This window comes from Bos grunniens, chromosome 14 (genome assembly GCF_055505025.1).
Source record: "Bos grunniens cultivar Pamir isolate PY7600 chromosome 14, Bosgru_T2T1.0, whole genome shotgun sequence".
Taxonomy (NCBI): domain Eukaryota; kingdom Metazoa; phylum Chordata; class Mammalia; order Artiodactyla; family Bovidae; genus Bos; species Bos grunniens.
The window spans coordinates 38,490,547-38,510,847 of NC_141178.1; the positions used below are offsets into that span (position 1 = coordinate 38,490,547).

General features: G+C 42.3%; 1 protein-coding gene and 1 long non-coding RNA gene across 6 annotated transcripts in view; one reads left to right on the forward strand and one right to left on the reverse strand.

Moving 5' to 3' along the window:
• ZNF704 (zinc finger protein 704) overlaps nt 1–13,987 on the forward strand; it is a 260,538-nt gene extending 246,551 nt beyond the window's left edge. For 3 of the 5 annotated variants that reach the window (XM_086336416.1, XM_086336421.1, XM_086336419.1), the window contains 2 exons: nt 266–363; nt 1,344–13,987. In XM_086336416.1, the coding sequence (XP_086192542.1) occupies nt 266–363; nt 1,344–1,455 (210 nt within the window). In that variant the 3' untranslated portion in view covers nt 1,456–13,987. The remainder of the gene's footprint in view (nt 1–265; nt 364–1,343) is intronic. The other 2 variants (XR_015140686.1, XR_015140687.1) reach the window with 1 other exon arrangement.
• Nucleotides 3,918–20,301, reverse strand: part of LOC147359293 (uncharacterized) — a 42,942-nt gene continuing 26,558 nt past the window's right edge. The window contains exon 3 of the long non-coding RNA XR_015140689.1: nt 3,918–20,242. This is a non-coding gene — a long non-coding RNA (uncharacterized LOC147359293). The remainder of the gene's footprint in view (nt 20,243–20,301) is intronic.

Sequence of the window (20,301 nt, forward strand, 5' to 3'; positions counted from 1 at the left end):
AGTGAAAATGAGCAATTTGGAATGCAGAGATGTGAAGTCATGAAGATTTCTGAAGTATTCATTGTTGCCGGGTCTTTTCTGTTGGCGGATGCATTTAAATTCCACCAGGAGCATCACCCCATCCATTTTAACCTGTGGTCTCTGTGAACGAAGCACTGCCTCTCTGTGTCTAATGGTCAGATACCACTGCCCACGTGGCAGAGGCTAAGGAAATACATGGTGAGGAGAGCCTGCCCCGTCAACTTTGTTTACCATGTGTTTACAGGTGTCACCAACCCACAGCCACCCAGTGGGCACAGGAGAGCAGAGACCGCACACTCACACCGTCCTGTCCTCCCCCCCAAGAGGGACGGTCAGCCTAAGGTATGAGTTCTTGAAACCCCACATGCCTCCTCTCTACAGAATTAGCCAAAAAATAGAACCACGAGGAAGAGAGAAACCAGAGATACAATCTTCCATAAAATTCCCCTGAGATGGACGAAACGCCCATTCTTTTGTTCCCATGGTTCCCCCCATCCATAAACTATTAATAAACATTTTTCATTTTTCCGGGGTAACAGTTCATGGTTAGTTCTCTTGCAGAATAGGTAATGCTGATTATTGGGTCTCTTTAAATGCATGTTGCATTAACCTCGGTATGATATGAATTTTAGTTTTTAACCTAGATCAAGGAGGACCTTCCCAGGATTCCCTTGACCAGAACGCTAGACATTTGAGAAGCAAGAGACCACTTGAAAGTACATATTTAAAATAATAATAAATAATAAATGGTTAAAAAATTTTAAAAAATAAAGTAAATCAACCTGAATATTAAAAAAAAAAAAAAAAAACTTGAACGAGTAGTGCTCACTGCTGTTATTTCTTGTATTTGCTCATGTAATTCAGTGTAATGAAGATGTCCCAATGGACATGTCTCTAAATGGACATGTAGAAGCTAAGAAGGCTATAAGTACTCTTAAAAGTAGCGAATTTTAACAATTCAGTGAAGGACTTCCCACCTGGCTCAGTGGTAAAGAATAGGCCTGCCAATGCAGGTTCCATCCCTGGGTCAGGAAGATTCCCTGGAGTAGAAAATGGCAACCCCCTCCAGTATTCTTGCTGGAGAATTCCATGGACAGCCTGACCGGCTATAGCCCAAGGGGTCGCAAAGAGTTGGACAAGACTGAGCGCAGGTGAGTGATGAAGTGTGGTGAAAACATCCCACACAGGTTAACCTCTGTACCTAGAGAGACCCCCTGCTGTGTGTCCTAACTTTTTCTAGAGCTTTCCAGGGACTTTGAGGTCTGCAAAGAATGCCCATAGAATCATTCGCACTGACTGCTGTTTCCTGGCCTGTCTTACAGGAAGCCCCGGGGAGAGGGCAAGAAGTGCCGGAAGGTGTACGGCATGGAGAATCGGGACATGTGGTGCACGGCCTGCCGCTGGAAGAAGGCCTGCCAGCGCTTCACTGACTGATGTGCGGGCCCTTAACTCGCCCCAGACACTCCTGCCCTCCTTTTCCTCCGAGGGTGTTGGAAAGTGCTTTTCCTTCCGTACCAAACCCACTTGAAGCCCAGGGAAAGCACTTCTAGGAACCTTGGTGAAATCACAGCAAAAAAACAAAAAAGGTCACAACCTTCCCTGTTCTTGCTGAGAACCCAGCTGAGAGCAGCTGTAACTATTCTTTTCCTTAAAAAGAAAAGTCAACTTTTTTTTTTTTTTTTTGCTGTAGGTCTAGGTCTGAAAACTGTGGACTTCTGTAGCAATCGAACCAACCAAGCCCATTTTTCCTAGAAAGGAGGCCTATTTTGATAAACTTTCTCGATAATACCATTTCTGAGATTTTTTTTTTTTGACACTTAAGAAGCTACAAGTTATTCCGTAGCATTTGTATAAAGAACAATACCTGTTTTCATTGTGAAGTCTTTTCCCTGTCCCATCGGACTTCTGGGAGCAGTTCACATCATGATGTGTTGCCAGGAAGTGGCAGCACTCTGGGTATCTTTTCTATGTCTTTTTGTTTGTTTTGTTTTGTTTTGAAGAATGGCCCCAAACTGAACCACGGTAGAGCTGTTAGCTTGAAGGGCCCTGGAGGGCATAAGCCCGAAAAGAGATTGATAGTGGACATCACCAGCAGATTTCAGCCCCAGCTGAGTTCAGGACATCCCGCATCCCTGTTGGAAAACATCTGGGAGTCTTCCTCAGAAGCCCCACCCTGAGAGTTGGCCCCACCCACTCTCTCCTGGCTACAGTGCACTCAAGACCTGATGTGTCGCCATCTAGGTAAGCCTCGAAGCTTCCTTCAGTGATGCGATGCCAACCCCAGCTCAGATCTGTTCATCACTGCTCATCTGACGGTTGTTGCCGGGTCAGTGGCATATCAGGCCTTCCTTCCCTCAAGACGCCACAGCAGACTGGTTTCAGAAAAGGTAGAGAACTCAGACCATCCCAGCAGGTTGCTTCAGACCACACAGAGCACAGCTTCCATGTGTTCAGAAAGTCATGTGAGGTCAAATCCATTCTGAGTGCACTTTTATAGGTTTTAGGCTTTAGCGCGTCTGGGAGATGGGTTCATGAACACTATAAAGATTATATGGGGAAAGGGAAGGTCCAAACCTTTATTTTTCTTATCAGAATATTGGAACTATTCATTAAGAACTCGCTCAGAAGGGAATGTACGAAACACCAAAAGGAAATTGCGTGTTGGTATAGGAATCTCTCAATTCAATAGGACCAGGGCTTGCACTGTGTTCCATTTATTAGACTTTCTAGCCCGGTGTGTGTTTGTCCGTCCGTCTTGCTAGTGGTGGTGCCAGGACAGGGGTAGTTGTCAAGCCCTATAAATAAGCTCATTCTCTGTCTACCCTCCTCTTGATCGCCCTGCTCGAGTTACTCGTCCTGTACCTATGCAAAGACGCAAGAGCACCTTATAGGATGCACTGTGTTGGAACGGGGGCCTAGGATCAGCCATAGGAATGTTGAATGAAATTGCACAGAGCAAAGTTTAATATATTTAGAGGTTGTACATACACTTTTTTTTAAAGAGTAGAAAGAAATCATCTAGTCATAACAGATATCCTTGTTTTTTTTAATACACAAGGGGAAAAAGGAGATTCTACAGTGTAACAATCTGTGCATTCATATATTTTGGCAATTTTATTTTTTAAACTCTCATATAAGAGATCCTGTTTTCCTCCTTCATTTATCTTTAAAAATGCTTAAGAGATCAGAGAAAGAGCTTCGTTTAATATCACATTGTGATTACCAATCAGTACAGAACCAGCTATAATGTATGTTTTAGCACTGATGAGGTCAGCCAGGAAACGTATTTGCACCCTCTCTCCCAGCCTGTCTTTTCTTCTCCCTGGTATCCTGCTGCTTCACCCACTGGCATCTTGGCTAGAAGGTGATGCTCTGGCCTGAACCAGGAAGCCCTGCACTGTGACTGGACTGCCCAGCGGCCACAGTGCCCACTGGTGAGTCCCAGATTGGTCAGCCATTTGAGCAGGCTCACTGTGAACTTCAGTGCTGTTGGGTGTAACCCTGGAGGACAGGATTTTCTCTTCAGCAAGATTCCATGGCCCTTGATCCTTGGATTAAATCAGTAATCAAAAGAGATTAAAAAGGCAAGGGGTTAAATCCATCCCCCGACTCCCAGAACTTTGGGAGAGATGATGTCTATGGACAGTCCTGGAGTGAGGCTCTGTGATTCTGCCCCAGAAGGACAGCCCATGACTAGTTCTGGGCTCTGGCCTGGCTGAGGCAAGCTCAGTCCTTACCTGAATATTAGCTGATGCACGGGTGTAAGCAAAAGCATAGACCTGAACGCAGCTTCCCTAGGATTTCTTCTCCTTTCTGAAACCTTCTTCACACACACTCTCCCATGCGGGGCTCCTTTCTTCAGGCCAGCCCGGGGCGCTGCTCCAACTCCAAGGTGGGCACAGACCCTCAGTACTTCCTGCACACAGACACCTATTCTCTGCACTAAGGCATGTAATGACTGGGGAACTACCAAGCTTCACCTGGCTGGCCTTGAAGAAAAGGGATAAGATTTCTTTCAAGCCACCCAGAAAGCTACAAATTGTAATATATACAGCACTGATTGTAAATGCTAAAACTTAAAAAAAAATGTAGAGCTATTTTGTTATATTATGGAACTAAATGATGTGCCAAATTAAGCCCAGGATTTATTTTATGGCTTCTCTGGTACCATGTTCTTTTCTGTCTTCATTTGTCAGGGGGAGGAGGGAGACAGGTGAGAAGGAAGTCCCAGGGCACTTGGCTGCTTAATGGGAGTGCCCTCCACCATGGGCAACTCCGAGAACGTGCAACAGGAACAGCAAAGGCAATGCGTTCTGGTCCCAAAGTCTTTCTAAAGAAGGCATGTGGTAGCCTTTGACTTTTCTCTCCCCAGTGCCCCTTCCTGCAGAACAGATTTCTCATCTCTCTCCAAAGAAGGCACTTCCTGGTGATGGACAGGCTTCTCCAGATAGCTGCACAACAGAGAGCAGTCATTTTAAGTCTCAGTTCTTCTCAGAGGATGTGCAACCAGTGAGTGGAAGGCAGTGTGACCGCCTGGAGGAAACATCCGGGAGCAAGTGGGTGGGAAGCCAGAGAGAGGATACAAGGGGGCTGTGGACACCTGACTGGGGTTCACCATCCTAGCGATGATCAGCTGGTGGTGACTGTCCCTGGGCATCTCCGAGGGAGCTGCCGTGTTCCCATTCGAGGAGCCGCTGCTTAACGCCTAGAGACAGCTCCTTCATGGGAAGCACGCAGGGCAGGGATGCAGCATGCCCCGTGCGCATCCCCAGTGGGCACATACTACTCTCCTCCTCACTTGCTAAAAAGTCCCCTCTGTTGTTTGGTGAAAGCCAGTGTCAGGAAGAGGGCAGTAGGTTTCTGAGCAGGAATGTGCGTGCCTGTCAGCAACTCCGTGCCCCAATAGGGTGGGTGCCCTTGGTGAGAGGAGTCTTTGTCCAGTCATAACCTTGTTGCAGATGAAAACTTTTCAATAGAGAAAGAGGCACATTACAGTTTTTGGACTTTCCAACAAAGTTTTTTTTACAAAGTTACATGTATGTTGTAAAAAGTGTCTGAAATTAACATGCCCTCTATCAAATTTCAAGATCACTTGAAGTCCAGTGTTGCTGGTGTCACACTAAGCCACACTCAAAAGCAGTTCTGAATTAGCCAGGACTGCTCAACCCACGTCCACCTCCATCTGACTTCATTGGAAAAGGAAAACGCAGCACTCATTTGGGAAAATTTAGGGGAAACTGGCACACACTGTACATATGGGAGAGAATACCTTGAGAATAGTAGCAAAATACTGTAAAAAAAAAAAAATTTCATTTCCTCAGGGAAAACTAAAGGGTATGTGAAATGTAGATCTGGAGAATTTTAAGACTAGAAAGGTTTTCTATTATCTCCAGCATCTTTTCTGGTCAGAATAATTTGTTTGTTTTTTAATGAACATACCATTTCATGACCAATTTCCATGAACTAGACAGTACTAACTTTTTGAGGTGTGGAGGAATGCTCTATGAAACAGAGCAGTTTCTTTGTTTCTTAGACCTGCATTCTAAGGCTGATGTCTGAACCACAGCGCAGTCCCTGGTGGGTTTTCACAGACTCATATAAGGCTGTTTCTGAATGTAATTATGAATATGACGCCTTGGTGTTCCTTTTTATAATCAGCTGGTTGGAGAACTGATTATTAGCTGTACGCAAGAATTCTGTAGGGGAGGGATGTGAAAGTTGTGCATTTTGCTTTAATGACAGGTTAAGGAGCAAACTTCCATGGACTTTTGTGGACAAGGTGCTGCTTTTTCTCATGACCCTGTAGAATTTCTATTGACCACATCAACTGTAGCTCTGATCTATATGAATGCAGGGGAGAATTTGTGCATACAAATGAGTGGAAACAAGAGCAGGATTCATGAATATGGATGAGGATGCGGATCATTTTGGAGAAAGTGCTGGGCACACGGGTCAACTGGAATTTTGTTTCTCTAAGAAAATAACCCAGCCAGCAGCACACACTGCTCTCCCTGTTCCCCATACCTGTGGGGCTTCCTCCAGAGCGGAACTGTTTCCTTCTTTCACATCGTAACTAGTCAAACCGGAAATCGGTAAATGAAATGAGCTTATAAGCACTTTTAGGTACCAATTGTATCACTAAGTAATGCATACCAGTAGAGCAAGAAAGTATAAAATGTATTTAAGACCGACTGGTTTGCTTACCATGACTAACTGTAAAAGCCCAGATCCAATGACATACGTGCTTTAAAAGGTGTATCTATCATAGGACTAGAAATCAAAAGGGGAATTTTACTTCTGGTCCTGTTTTGTAAATAGTTCCTTTTTTTTTAATTGAAGACAATCTCATGTTTTATAACTTTTCTTGTGAGTCTGAGAATCACAATGGTAATGTGTTGTGTCAAAATGTGATCTTAAATACAATAATAATTATAACTTAATTTTCCAAATAAGGCAAGAAAAACATTGCGTAGGCTTCTACAATTTCTGAAAGATGTGACATTTTTATAATAAGCATTAGTACTTAACTTCTCAAGTTAACAGAACTGGAAATATTTTACAAGATGCAGCGTTTTGTAATCATAAAGAACATGAACATTTTGTGGGAAATGACCTTCGTTTTATACATTGTAGCTTATTTTTTAAAATACAATATTTTACCAAACAGAAAGTGTTAATATTATAAGCAATTCCTGCTCTCCAAACAAAGGGCTATGCCTCTTTTAAGCAAGCATTTTGATGCATATCTTTTCAATCAACCCTCTGCAGCAAGAGTACAAATGCAGATCAGATGGAAAGATTATTACAACAGCTACTCCTATTATCTTTACCAGTGTTTTTTCAAAGTATTTGGGGAAAAGAAAACATTTTAAGAATCGTATATCTGAAATCTTTAAAATATTAATAGATATGCTTATAGGCAATGAGAGAAATAAACTTGTAAATTCTGTCATGTACTGTGATAGATTTCTGTCACAAGGACAAGCTTAGTGCTCAGCCTACCAGAACCACAAAGCTGCATTTTACTAGCAAGTGTCATTTGATGGTAATTTCTAAAATCATAGTGTATAAGCCCAAAGATACAATTCTTAGCTGATTGGTGTTGTTTAAAATAATTTTGTGCTCTCCACTAACTAAACAACTTTCATTTCCTTATCAGAACAAGTGCTTGATTTTTCACATGAGTTCACAGACAGGCAAGTTTGAGATCAGAAAGTCACTATATTCCCAAGAGTCAGGGAACAAGGAAGGCTACCATGGAGAGTTGATTAACCACACAAATAATTCTGAGCTTTGCCAAAACCATTTCATAATGCATTAGTTTTTTCTAGCCCACTCACTGTTAAGCAAGAAAACATCTTTTCTTTCTAAGATTTTAGTAATTCAAAAGCTAGACTAATTAGTCAAGTATGCAGATAACATCAAAAGAAAAGCTAGGACAGAGCAGTCTTACCCATTAGGCAACCCCTGTGAGGTGGTCAAAGGGTCACTCAGACTCTGCTTTCAAACAGGCTTCAGAATCTGCACACATGAGGACTAGAAATGCACGGGCTTAGGGGAAGACATGTACAGCTTCATCTCTGAGATGAGGCAGTCCAATGCCTCTCTTCATTCTCTTGGAAAATCTCTAATGTTGGCATTACAGTTTCCCAAGAAGTGTTCATTGCTGCATGGTTTTTGATCAAATGAGTCTTGCTTCGTATTTAAATAGAAGCCTCCTAATGGTACATAGCAGATGCTTAGAAAGAACAGGCAAATTGTGTAAACGAATGATTCAAATCAGGCAAAGGAAGGACACTAGAGAATGACAGAGATCACAGTGAACCAGAGGACATGCGTCCCCGTTGAAGGGGGACCCCAGCTGTAGACAATCAGAACCATGCAGAAATCAGGCCTGGGGCGCTAGACCTTCTGACTTGGAAATATGATGTTACCTGACACTTAATCAAAACTCAAATTCTTGGCCAGCAGTGTGCAGACCAAAGAGAACCTGTATATGGACAGATGCAGCCTTTGGGCACTGGTTTCAACTGTTGGGAAAAAGCAGATTTCACCTTCCATAGCCATCAAGTCAAGTTCTTCAAGCAGCGCCCCCAACTCACAAATTGGCACTATCTGGGCAACTAAAATTAAAGGGAGAGAAGTCAGTTCTCCCCAAAAATCACTCTCATGGAAGATTTGAGTATAAAAATACAACATCCTTAAACTAGCCTTGCCTCTGATCAAAATATACCGAGGTATTATTCAGCTCTCACTCTGCCTCGTGGCATGCCCAGGCCGGGCCCCAAAGCATTGAATGACTGTAATCCTCACTTCCTTACTGTTTTCACTGCCGTGACCACTGTGATGAGGGGCTGGCAAAGAGCAGCCTTGTGCCTTCAGCGAAGGCAGCCAGGAGCCCCTGCAGTTTCAGATAGCACATGTTGCCTCCTCGTGCCAAAGCCCTTTGCCAACCCCTCCACATCCCTTCCCACTCCATCCCGCCTTGTGAGTTTTCATCCCAGGATAAAAGCTCTGTTGTTCCACCTCTGACACGGCAAAATCCTTGCTTCATAACTGGTAGGTACTTAGGTATTTTAGAGTGTCCACTAACCTCAAAATGGAGTTTTTCCATGTAGAAAACCTTAACATCTTTCCCTGAGGGCAAAGACAAAATAGGAATAAATGTGTCACAGAAAAAATTAGAAGTTGCTTCCTTCATTTGGATAAACTAGGTAATTTTAGAGTGTGTCTTACCCCAGAGTCCTGATAGTATTAGGATAATCACTAACCCTTTCAGATATATAAGAAAGTGTGTCTCTTTCAGATACATGACTTCCTTTGACCCTCCCTAGTACTTAGCATAAAATGAGAATATTTAAAATTACTACCACCACCTCCAAAGCCAAACCTGGTGCAAGTGGTCTTGAACCTGAGTCAGCCTCATTACTATGTCCAGGGAGGAGGGAAAGAGCAAGTGAAAGAGCTGGCTTAGACCTCAATCTTCCAGAATGACTCTAGACCTGAGAAGACCCCAGGGACCCATGATCTTTACCCATACTTACAATCCAAGTATTTCAGCATAAAAGTAAAGAACCCTCATCACAGTATCAAATGCAGACTCACTCTGAAATTTATCCCTTTAGCCTACCTCCCAGGCCCCCATCCCCTAAATTCCAGCCATATAAGTGGTTAATTATAGGAGATGACTAGCTAGTGCAATGTTCCGAGTTAAACTTTTGACTCCTTTGAAAAAAGTTATTTTGCTGCTAACATTCAGCTTTTGTTATCCATGTAAACTTGTATTGATGCCCCCAAATTTGAAAATAAGCTCAAATTCAGTTTGTAAGGATCAAATTGAAAAATACTGTCATCTCAAAGTCGGAAATAGCTGGTAATATGGTTATGTCACATGGTAAATATGAATGCAACTTAAATAACATTGACAATGCCTGATATTTTGTCATCGTATGATTGACAGGTTGACCAGTCCATGAATGGATTGTCCTCTTCTCTCATCAGCTCACAGGTTTCACAGGTTTTGAGTAAAGCCACTCACAAGTTTAGTCATGGAGCTAGATGGGCCTAAACCATTTTGGCCCATAACCTACTTTTTGATAAATTATACTTTTATTATGTTTCTCAAGCAATATAGTACTAGAGGAGTAAATTGTGAGCTTTCCTATTCTGGTGGAAAAGAAGCCCATTTTGCAATGGTTAACCCCAATGCCCAAACAGTGGCAGGTCTTAAAAGGACCCAAGTTCTAGGGAACAAGAGAAAAGCTACCATTCAAAAGATAAACAACTGTAGATTTTGAAAGAAGGTGGAGATTATGACTTCAACACTTAAGCCATAAACCTTTTTTCTTCAAAATATTCTTTTCCTATTGAGCACCATCCACATAACTATTAACTGCCAGCTTTCAAAGGAAAGCTCCCCACTATTTATATTATGAAAGTGTTAAAAATTAATTCTCAAGTCTGATTAACCGTTATATTTACATAGTTACTAGGGGCAGTTCTCTAAATTTTTAATTCAGAAAATTGGTCGGGGAGCGAGCAGCAACTCCTGAAAAAGGCAAGAGCACTGTCATTAAAGAACAAAATTTTCTTAAAAAAAACAAAAAAAAAAGTTTCTCATCTATTTCCTTCTGAATGCTCTTTACATCTCTGACTGAAGAGGAAAAACCAGCAGCTGGAGAAGAAGCTGAATTTTAAGGGAGAGAAAGAACAGTCCGCATTCTAGTCAGGAGTCTCTTTTTCCCTTTTGGCAACCATCTTGAATTCACTAGCAAAATGTTACTCTCCCCTCTGCCTTAATCTGCCTGAGCCAGCGGCCATGCTGTTTTTAATGTATGTTTGCTTCCCAAAGCCCTGGATTAAACATTTTCGCTTCTGTGCTCTTGCTTTCTCACTCTTCAATTAAGGTCCATGGGGATAAATATTACCAGGACTTGCATGTTAGGCTGAGTCGATGAGGCTCCTCTCTTCCTTCAGCGAAACGTTTCCATTTGTCTCAACAGTTTGGGATTACCATTCAGAGAGCAGGTTGATCAGCAGACAACCTGCCATATTCATCACAAAAGATCCAGTCAGACTCACTGACAAAGAATAACAAGGCAGATACCTAGTCCTTCCACTTTTACTCAAAGCCTCTCTCACAAGTCCTCTACCCCCACGAGTCCCCCTCCGGAGCAAAGCCAATGGAGTGATCAGAGCAGAGGAAGAGAGCTTCACTTTGGCTCATTGGTCTGAGCCCTGACCTCTGCCTAGGGTTACAGAGCATGAAAATGGAACCGACCTTTATTATGTGAAAAGCAAGTGGCTCCTGCGGGGTATACTTGTTTTAAGTTTTTATTTATGCAAAGAGAAAGCTCTTCCAGTCTGCTCATGTTGTGAAGCACGTGTCTCTCACCCCAGTGGAGCTTCCTTCCCATGTTTTGGGCACAGATGATCAAGACAGGAAAGAGGCAGAGCTCGGGGGCCAGTGGAATTACCCCTCAGGGATCTACGGTGTAGCAATCACAAACTACCCCACCCAAGGGAAATTTAAAAAAGACGAGGCACAGTGGGGACCTCCCTGGTGGTCCAGCGGTTAAGACTCCGTACTTCCAATGCAGGGGACACGGGTACCATCCCTTAGCTGGGGAACAGATCCCACATGCTGTGCAGTGCAGCCAAAAAGAGACGGGGAGAGAAAGATGCATCACTGCAGACTGTAAACCCTCGCTTTGCTTTTTACGCCTTTTCCCTTACACTCTGCTAATTGGAAAGCAATGACTGTGATTTGACCAAGCCCTGTGATGATAGCAAAGCTTCTTCTTCCAAAGTGTCCCAGCTGTTCGGGGAACCTCTGTGATCACTGGTAGAAAGCTTTAGAATAGATTTAGATTTTTAGGGAAGAACTCAATACCCCCCAAATATACTTGTTCCATGACTTCAATAACTGAAAATATCCTGGGTGTAAAATAACCCAGGCAGGCAGATCATATATGTTTTTAAAAAAATGCCATTAATCAATATTTTCCTACAACATGACCTTAAATTCCTATTTTTATAATTAATGGTTGGATGATAGTCAGCCATTGAAACATAAGCTCTCTGGAATAACCAGACATTAGTGTAGTTTCCAAAGTGTTTCATCTATCAAAATCTATATACTTAGAGGAAGAACTCAGGATAAGAAAAAATCGCTAGGTCCCAAAGGGTTCGTGACTATCATCAAATACAACTGCCGAGTGGCCTGTGGTCATCTTTTTCAAATGAGGGAGCCGGGGAGTGAGAGAACCACAGTCATAACAAAACCTCTGTTGCCCTTCATCCATGATAAGATTTAAAGCATTCTACTTTTAAGAATTAAGCCATCTTTCAAGTTGTTTTCTACACCAAATCTAACCTATTCAAATAAAATGATAAAATAGCTAAAAATGGGGTATTTGGGGGAAATGCTGTCAGTAGAAAGCATTGCTTTTTAGTGCCTGCTAACAAAAAAAAAAAAAAAAAAAAGAAGACTCAGTCCTTCCTGTGAGATGCAAGTGTTAACATGACAGTGTTAACTTGGAATCAGGCACTAGTTCAAAAACATTGAGGCAGTGCTCTCCAATTTTTAGAAATCTTTCAAAATATAATCTTACCACTACTTAGAGGTAAGTACTTGTGTATAAAAGTCTTTAATATTAGTGAATGAATGTAAAAGTGACAAGCTATGCATTTTCAAAGGGTAGTGTTATTTTGTATCCAATCCAAGTCAATTTTTTTTTTCATAGAGACTTACCACAACTGCAAATTATTCAAAACAGACTTGAATGCATATCATTATGGGGATATAGGACTTCCAACTATACACTTCTGGCTGATACTTTTAAAGACAGTGCATTGAAACTTCAGGCTCTAAACAAATTTCAGCCGCAAAGGTGATTAAAGGAGAAATGGTTTATATTTTACTTCTTTAGCAGAAATGGGAAATGTGGGCGTTACAAAATGGGCCCAGTTTTTTTAGAGGTAAATGTTCTAGTAACACTGGATTAGCAAGCAAACAAAACTGCATGAAGTTAATGAATATTGCCTTGGATAAATATAGCATAGGTTGTGTCTATTGTGTTTAATTCGCAATCTAAGGGGGAAAAAACTCTTCTCCAAAGGGTTTGGATTATACAGTTTTAAAGAATATAAAAACAGAATATAGAAAATAATATAAAAATATTGTCCTGCAAAGAAAAATCATTGGCTTTTTTTTTTTTTTTTTTCAAAATTAAACAGAGATCATCACCTATATTTTTTTGGAAAGTCCATATGAAATAAACACACATGTCTTCAGCACTCTTGGGGATTTTGTATTCCCATGAAACCTTTTCCCCTAATAATTTATTCTTGCTCCTTAATCAGTACTTTCCTATGTTACTCGGCATGAAAAATAAAATTCTTTCCTTCATCTGACAATGTTGACATAAAGAACTCCATTTCTCTGCCACTTAGGATCTCTTCTGTGTCCATTGAGAAAGTTTCTCAGCTGTTTGTATGTAAAATATGGAAAAATATACTTCTAAACCTGGTACTTGTGGTTATACTGGATATGTTTGCTACCTATTTAGAAGTTATTGGGGGCCGGGATGTGTCTTTTTATATGATTTTTAGCCAAATCCAGATGTTCTGATACTACATTTCTGAATACCTATCTGACTGTAAATACAGCCTGAGGAGGTTCAGGTTAATAAACCTTTTACATGACTGTTCCTCAGCCATGCTCCTTGCCAGCTTTGGGCACCTTGTACATAGATTTGTTGAATGTTTAAATGATGTTGTTTTTCTAAATGCTGTTCTCTAAAACAACTTTTTGAATGTTTTTCGCTTTCCATTGTTTGGGACTTTGTGTGTTGGTTTAAAAAAAAAATGTTTCCTAAATATTTAACACCAGGAAAACTATTTCAAATAAACTGGTGCTAATCGAAATAGAAGGCAGATTTTCAGATGCAAGATTTCCAGGATCAAATGTTGACACCAGTTAAATGGAACTGCACTTTCCAAAGGGGACAGCTGGCATCTACCTGCCATGGGCATCAGAAGGACCCCTGATTGTTTACAGTTTCTGTGGCCCATTTTAAAATAGAGAAATGGTCCTGTCCCCCCAGAGCTGAGAATTTGCTACCTGGGTCCTATGGAAGCATTTAAGTAGAAGTAAGGGTCTATAGGAAGAATCATTTTAGTAATAGTCTGCTGGTCTTTGGACTTTCACGTCTGTAATGCTTAGCTGTAACAATGAATATGGTGTTGCCAATCTAGTCTGACGTCATCGTCGCCCTGTATTTCCTGTGTGTATGGTTCTACCTTGGGTTGCACTGGCACGTGCCGAGCCAGAACACTGGACTTTCAGGAAGACCATTCTGACTTCTACGGTGTCCACACACATGCATTTAAATGCACTTGTAACTGGTTAACTACCATGAAGTCTAACTTCCACTTAATAAAAGTTTTTGTGTATCTGCTTCTATTTGAGAGCTGTTGATTTGAGTAAAGGATAACTAACTGGTACCCAAAGGCTCTCGAGGGTTAGAGGATTTGAGGTTTTATCTACAGTTGTTTTAAAAAAAAAACACTTTTTTTAAAAAACAAAGGGATCTCTTTCCCATAGCAAACCGCTCGCCATCGAGACTATTTTTAGAAACATGTTGTAGGTACATCTCATGTCTAGAGTTCAGCCCGGATAATTTCAACTCAAACCCATTCCCTTGGCAATGACTGCCCAGAGACCTCAACTTCTCATACAGTGCTGCTGATCCTGTTGCCCAGGTCATGTGAACACAAGCTGACAGACAGGGGAAAGTCAATGTCCAGTCTAGTGCCAAGCCACTCTGGAGACCCTCCTTGAAGCCAAGGCCAGGTCCACCAGAACTTGACATTCACCTCCAAAGACCAAGCATATGTATTTGTGCAGCAAGGCAGCAGGCTTTGGAGTTCAACAGATTTGGACAGAAATCCGAGTTTTGCCTCTTGTGAGATAGATAACTGGACATGAGATTTAACCTTTGTAAGTCTTGTTCTTACATTAGGAATGATAATAGAAGAGAGAAAACCAATTAGCCTGGCTTAGGCAATATCTTGATCTACTCCTAGACCAGGCCTCCATAGATGGGGTGGGGAGGGCTATGACTCATGGTCTGCTGCCTGCTTCCCAGAAGCTCCTACCTCACGGAGCTGTTGTCAGAATTACCTGGAATAACAGGTCATCACACACAGAGAACTGTTTCCCAAATGGAGACCACAATACTCTAATACTGGAACCCTCAGATATCTGGATTAAGTGCCTTGAAATTCGTGAGTGCCTGCAGAATTTCTTCTTTTCGATTTAAGAAGTTTCTTTCTAAAATAAAAATGTCCAGCCTTAGTAAATAGCTTATGTGCCACATCTGAATGTTTTCTTGGTTACTCCTGGCCATCATTATTTCATCCATTAATAGCCTGAGCGGTAGAGACAGTTTTAAAGCTCAGCCTATTTGATAACTAGAAGCTTGTGCAGTTGGACACCCATTGCTTTCTTCCACCAGCCCTACCCGCAGCCCAGCTCCTTGTCATTGAAACTATATGATTCCCTTGTGTTTGGCACAGGGACCCTGAGCCCTTTGACCTTTCCTGTGAAGCAGGAGGATGGGAGACCAGACTCAGTTTGCTCCTACTCTGTGCCAAGCAAGCACTGGAGGCTTCCAGGTGGACTGACTGTCACAACAGCTGTGTGTGGGAACCACCACCCCATTTTATCCAGAATGAAAGACCTTCATAAAGGTTACCTAACTGTCCTGAGGTCACAGAGCTTACATAGATGTGGATGTCCCCTACCTCTGACACTACCCAGTGGCTGTTCAGCAGTTTTAGGGGCTTTCAGTCTACAGATCTGCTGTGAGCAATCAAAGATAGTGCTCCTTTCTCTCTGCTTCGTGGTTTCCTCCTCCTTTGAACCAGGTATGGGCTGCTCTTCACCTTATGCTGCCTTCTCTCCCCACTCTGTCCTCCTCTTTACACTGCCCATTCCCATCACTTCTTTTGCCAGTTTCTCCCCATAATCTAATATTACAGCAGGGAAACAGATATACACTATGATACATAAAATAGAAAAACAGGGGACTTCCCTGATGGTCCAGTGGTTAAGAATCCGCCTAGTGATGCCGGAGACTTGGCTTTGATCCCTGCCTGGGGAACGAAGATCCTACATGACGTGGGCAATTAAGCCCGAGAGCCACAACTAGAGTCTTATCTGCAAGGATCCCATATGAGCAAAGACCCTGCATGCCACGATGAAGACCTGACACAGCCAAAAATAGGTAAATCTTTTTAAAATAAATAAATAAAATAGAAAAATAAGGAGCTACTGTATAGCACAGGGAACTATATTCAGTATCTTGTAATGACCTATAATGGAAAAGAATCTGAGAAAGAAAATACACACACACACACAAATGAATCACTTTGCTGTGCACTTGAGACTGGGCTTCCCTGGTAACTCAGCTGGTAAAGAATCTGCCTGCAAAAAAAAAAGAATCTACCTGCAATGCAGGAGACCCCGTTTCAATTCCTGGGTCCAGAAGATCCCCTGGAGAAGGGATAGGCTACCCACTCTGGTATTCTTGAGCTTCCCTGGTGGCTCAGATGGTAAAGAATCTGCCTGCAATGCAGAAGACCTGGGTTTGATCCCTGGGTTGGAAAGATCCCTGGAGGAGGGCACGGCAGACCACTTCAGTATTCTTGCCTGGAGAATCCTCATAGGCAGAGGAGACTGGTGAGCTACGTCTGTGACATCGCCAAGAACTTGAAACTAATACAACATAGCAAATTACCTATATTTCATAAAAACAACAACAACAATAACAACAACAACACTGCAGGGAAAGCTTGACCCTGCGTTCACATCCATCAGTTAGAGTTCTTTCTCCCCATGCTTCCCACAGCATGTCTGCCAAGCCTGCAGCCACATCAGATGTCACATACTTCCCCACAAAGCATTGTCATCCTCAGTCCTCAAGGCTCTCGAAGATGATAGCTAAACAGTTCCCTTTTAATGCCCACATTCTTGCCAAGAAGAAGGATACATGCAACAACCTCTATGAATGGTGTTCGAACCGCACATTCTTGCTTCTTCCAGGCCCTCTGGCCAAGGTCTCAGGAAACTCTGCTCCCTCGGGAGTTTCCAGGAAGCTGCATGGCCCTCAGGTGGGGACAGGAGAAAATATTGAGAAACTGGACTGGAGATGTTGTCCTACAAAGTTATGTGTCAATCATATATTTGCAAAACAAGTTTTGACCAAATGCCTACTATCCTAAAGCGAGGCTGCAGCAAACATCTAACAAGGTAATGGATTCTTTTTTTGGCCATTCCACGTAGCATGCAGGATCATAGTTCCCCAACCAGAGACTGAACCTTTGCCCCCTGCAGTGGAAGCTTGGGGTCTTAACCGTTGGACCACCATGGAAGTCCCAGTGATGAATTATTTTAGTATTAAAAAAAAAAAAAGAAAGCAACCTTCCCTGAAAAAAATACCCTCCAAGACCTTACACTTAATACTCTGGCATGTACTAGGTGCTCAATAAATGTTTAAGTGAATGAATGAAAAACTGTTCGGATGGAGCATTTCTTCAGGCTGTAGATACGCTCTCTGTTTCCATCTACTGTTGCCCAAACAAAGCAAAGAGGGAAGAAGGAAGGGAACATTTTGCAGCCTAGCATAGCCATTTATTGGCTTCCCAGGTGGTGCTAGTGGTAGAAAACCCACCTGGATCCCTGGGTCGGGAAGATCCCCTAGAGGAGGACACAGAAACCCACTTCCGTGTTCTTGCCTGGAGAATCCCATGGGCAGAGGAGCCTGTCAGGCTGCAGTCCATAGGGATGTGCAGAGTCTGACACGACTGAAGCAACTTAGCCCACACACACATAGACATTTATTTGGTCTAAGTAGCATTTTTAAAGTTTCTTTAAAGTTTCTCAAAATCACCAACTCCAAATGACTTTTGATTACCTAATAATTATTTAATATAGAACAAAGTATACGGTAACACCCACTGGTTTTATGTTGAAATTCCTTGCACATAGCAAGAATTCAGTAAAGGTGTGAAAAAAAGTGAAAAAAATGAATGCTTCAAAATGAAATCCATTGCAGCATAGGTCTGTACTATTAAAAGCATGCAGAGTAAATGGAAGAAGGTCAATAGGATTTGAGTCAATAACAGAGGAGAGAGAACCTAGGTTGGCACTAAAAAATAAACAGTATTTTACGATGAGGATCTGGATATGATAGTAATTGCTCACATCCAGGTAATATAGGTACACAGTAAAAAAAAAAAAAATCAGGGCAGTAAAATGCTTATGATGATAGGAAGCCCTGCTGCTCATCCCCTTTCCACCCTTCATCACAATTTGAGAAGCAGCCAGTTCTGTTTAACTTGATTACATTTTTTCTAAATTATATGCAATTGTTGGAATTCCAGCTGAGCTATTTAAAATCCTAAAAGATGATGCTGTTAAAGCGATTTACTCAATATACCAGCAAATTTGGAAAACTCAGCAGTGGCCACAGGACTGGAAAAGGTCAGTTTTCATTTCAATCCCAAAGAAGGGCAATGCCAAAGAATGTTCAAATTACCGTACAATTGCACTCATTTCACATGCTAGCAAGATTATGGTCAAATTCCTTCAAGCTAGGTTTCAACAGTATGTGAACCAAGAACTTCCAGATGTACAATCTGGGTTTAGAAAAGGCAGAAGAACCAGAGATCAAGTTGCCAACATGTGCTGGATCACAGAAAAAGCAAAAGAATTCCAAAAAATTTTACTTTTACTTCATTTACTATGCTATAGCCCTTGACTGTGTGGATAATGACAAACTGAGGAAAATTCTTTTTTTTTTTCAATGTAAATGTTTTAGTAGCAACTGCATTTGTACCATACACTCAGCCATTGAGACTGTATGTGATAAAGCAACCAGGTATGGCTCTATATCAACCCTCCATAAGTACAGATTTCACTCTGGGCAGTAACACCAACTTTGGTGGTTTTTCTGGGTTTTTTTTTTTTTTTTTTTTTTACTGTGCTAGGTCTTCGCTGCTTTGCACATGCTTTCTCCAGTTGCAGCGAGTGGGGGCTACCCGCTAGTTGCAGTGCGAGGGCTTCTCATTGTGCTGACTCCTGTTGTTGTGGAGCACGGCTTTAGGCACACAGGCTTCAGTAGTTCCGGTTTAGAGCACAGGCTCAGTGGTTGTGGAGCACAAGCTAAGTTCCGCTGCAGTGGAAAATTCTTAAAGAGATGGGAATACCAGACCACCTTACCAGTCTCCTGAGAAACCTGTATGCAGGTCAAGAAGCAACAGTTAGAACCAGACATGGAACAACAGGTTCACAGTTGGGAAAGGAGTACGTCAAGGCTGATTTGTCACCCTGCTTATTTAACTTATATGCAGAATACATCATGTGAAAAGCCAAACTGGAAGACTCACAAGCTGGAATCAAGATTGCCGGGAGAAATATCAGCAACCTCAGATATGCAGATGATACCACTCTAACGGCAGAAAGTGAAGAGAGACTAAAGAATCTCTTGATAAGAGTTAAAGAGGAGAGTAAAACAACTGGCTTAAAACTTTACATTGAAAAAAGTAAGATCATGGCATCCAGATCCATCATTTCATGCCAAATAGGTGGGGGAAAAGTAGAATATTTTCTTTTCTTGGGCTCCAAAATCACTGCAGATGGTGGCTGCAGACATGAAATTAAAAGACGCTTGTTCTTTGGAAGAAAAGCAATGACAAACCTAGACAGCATACTATAAAGCAGGCATTCCTTTACCAACAAAGGTCCATATAGTCAAAGCTATGGTTTTTCCAGTAGTCATGTACGGATGTGAGAATTATAAAGAAGGCTGAGTGCCAAAGAACTGTTGTAGTGAGTAGGGGTGGAGAAGGCGATGGCACCCCACTCCAGTACTCTTGCCTGGAAAATCCCATGGACGGAGGAGCCTAGTAGGCTGCAGTCCATGGGGTCGCGAAGAGTCAGACACGACTGAGTGACTTCACTTTCACTTTTCACTTTCATGCATTGGAGAAGGAAATGGCAACCCACTGCAGTGTTCTTGCCTGGAGAATCCCAGGGACGGGGGAGCCTGGTGGGCTGTGGTCTATGGGGTCGCACAGAGTCGGACACGACTGAAGCGACTTAGCAGCAGCAGCAGTGAACGGGGGTTACTCTTTGTTGCAGTACTCAGACCTCTCACTTGCTTCTCTTCTTGCAGAGCACAGGCTCTAGGCTTCAGTAGTTATAGTACCCAGGCTCAGTAGTTGTGGCCCACAGGCTTGGTTGCTCCGTGGCATGTGGGATCTCCCAGGACCAGGGATCAAATCCATGTCCCTTGCACTGGCAGGTGGATTCCTATCCACTGTGCCACTGTGGAAGTACCCCACACCATCTTCACTGTCACTCCGGTTCTTAGTGTGTCCCTTAACTGATTTCATGATAAAGCCCAGATTGTTGCAGAAAAACATCCCAAGTCAGATTTTGCAAAAAGGCTCAGTGTAAAATTTGGTCACTATTCAGTTTGGCTACCCACACCAGACATGCTGGGGACCAGCTGCACCCATGTCTCTCACATGGCTGAAAGTGAGTAATAAACCACTCAAGTAGATCAAGCAAACACAAGTGGGGGGTTATTGAGAGGACACAGGGTCTCTCAAGGATCCAAGGTCACACAGAGTTGCCAGACATCATGGAGTCCTAGAACCAAGATTGAGAAAGCCATTAGGAAGCAAGAAAGCCACACTCCCCACCTTCCC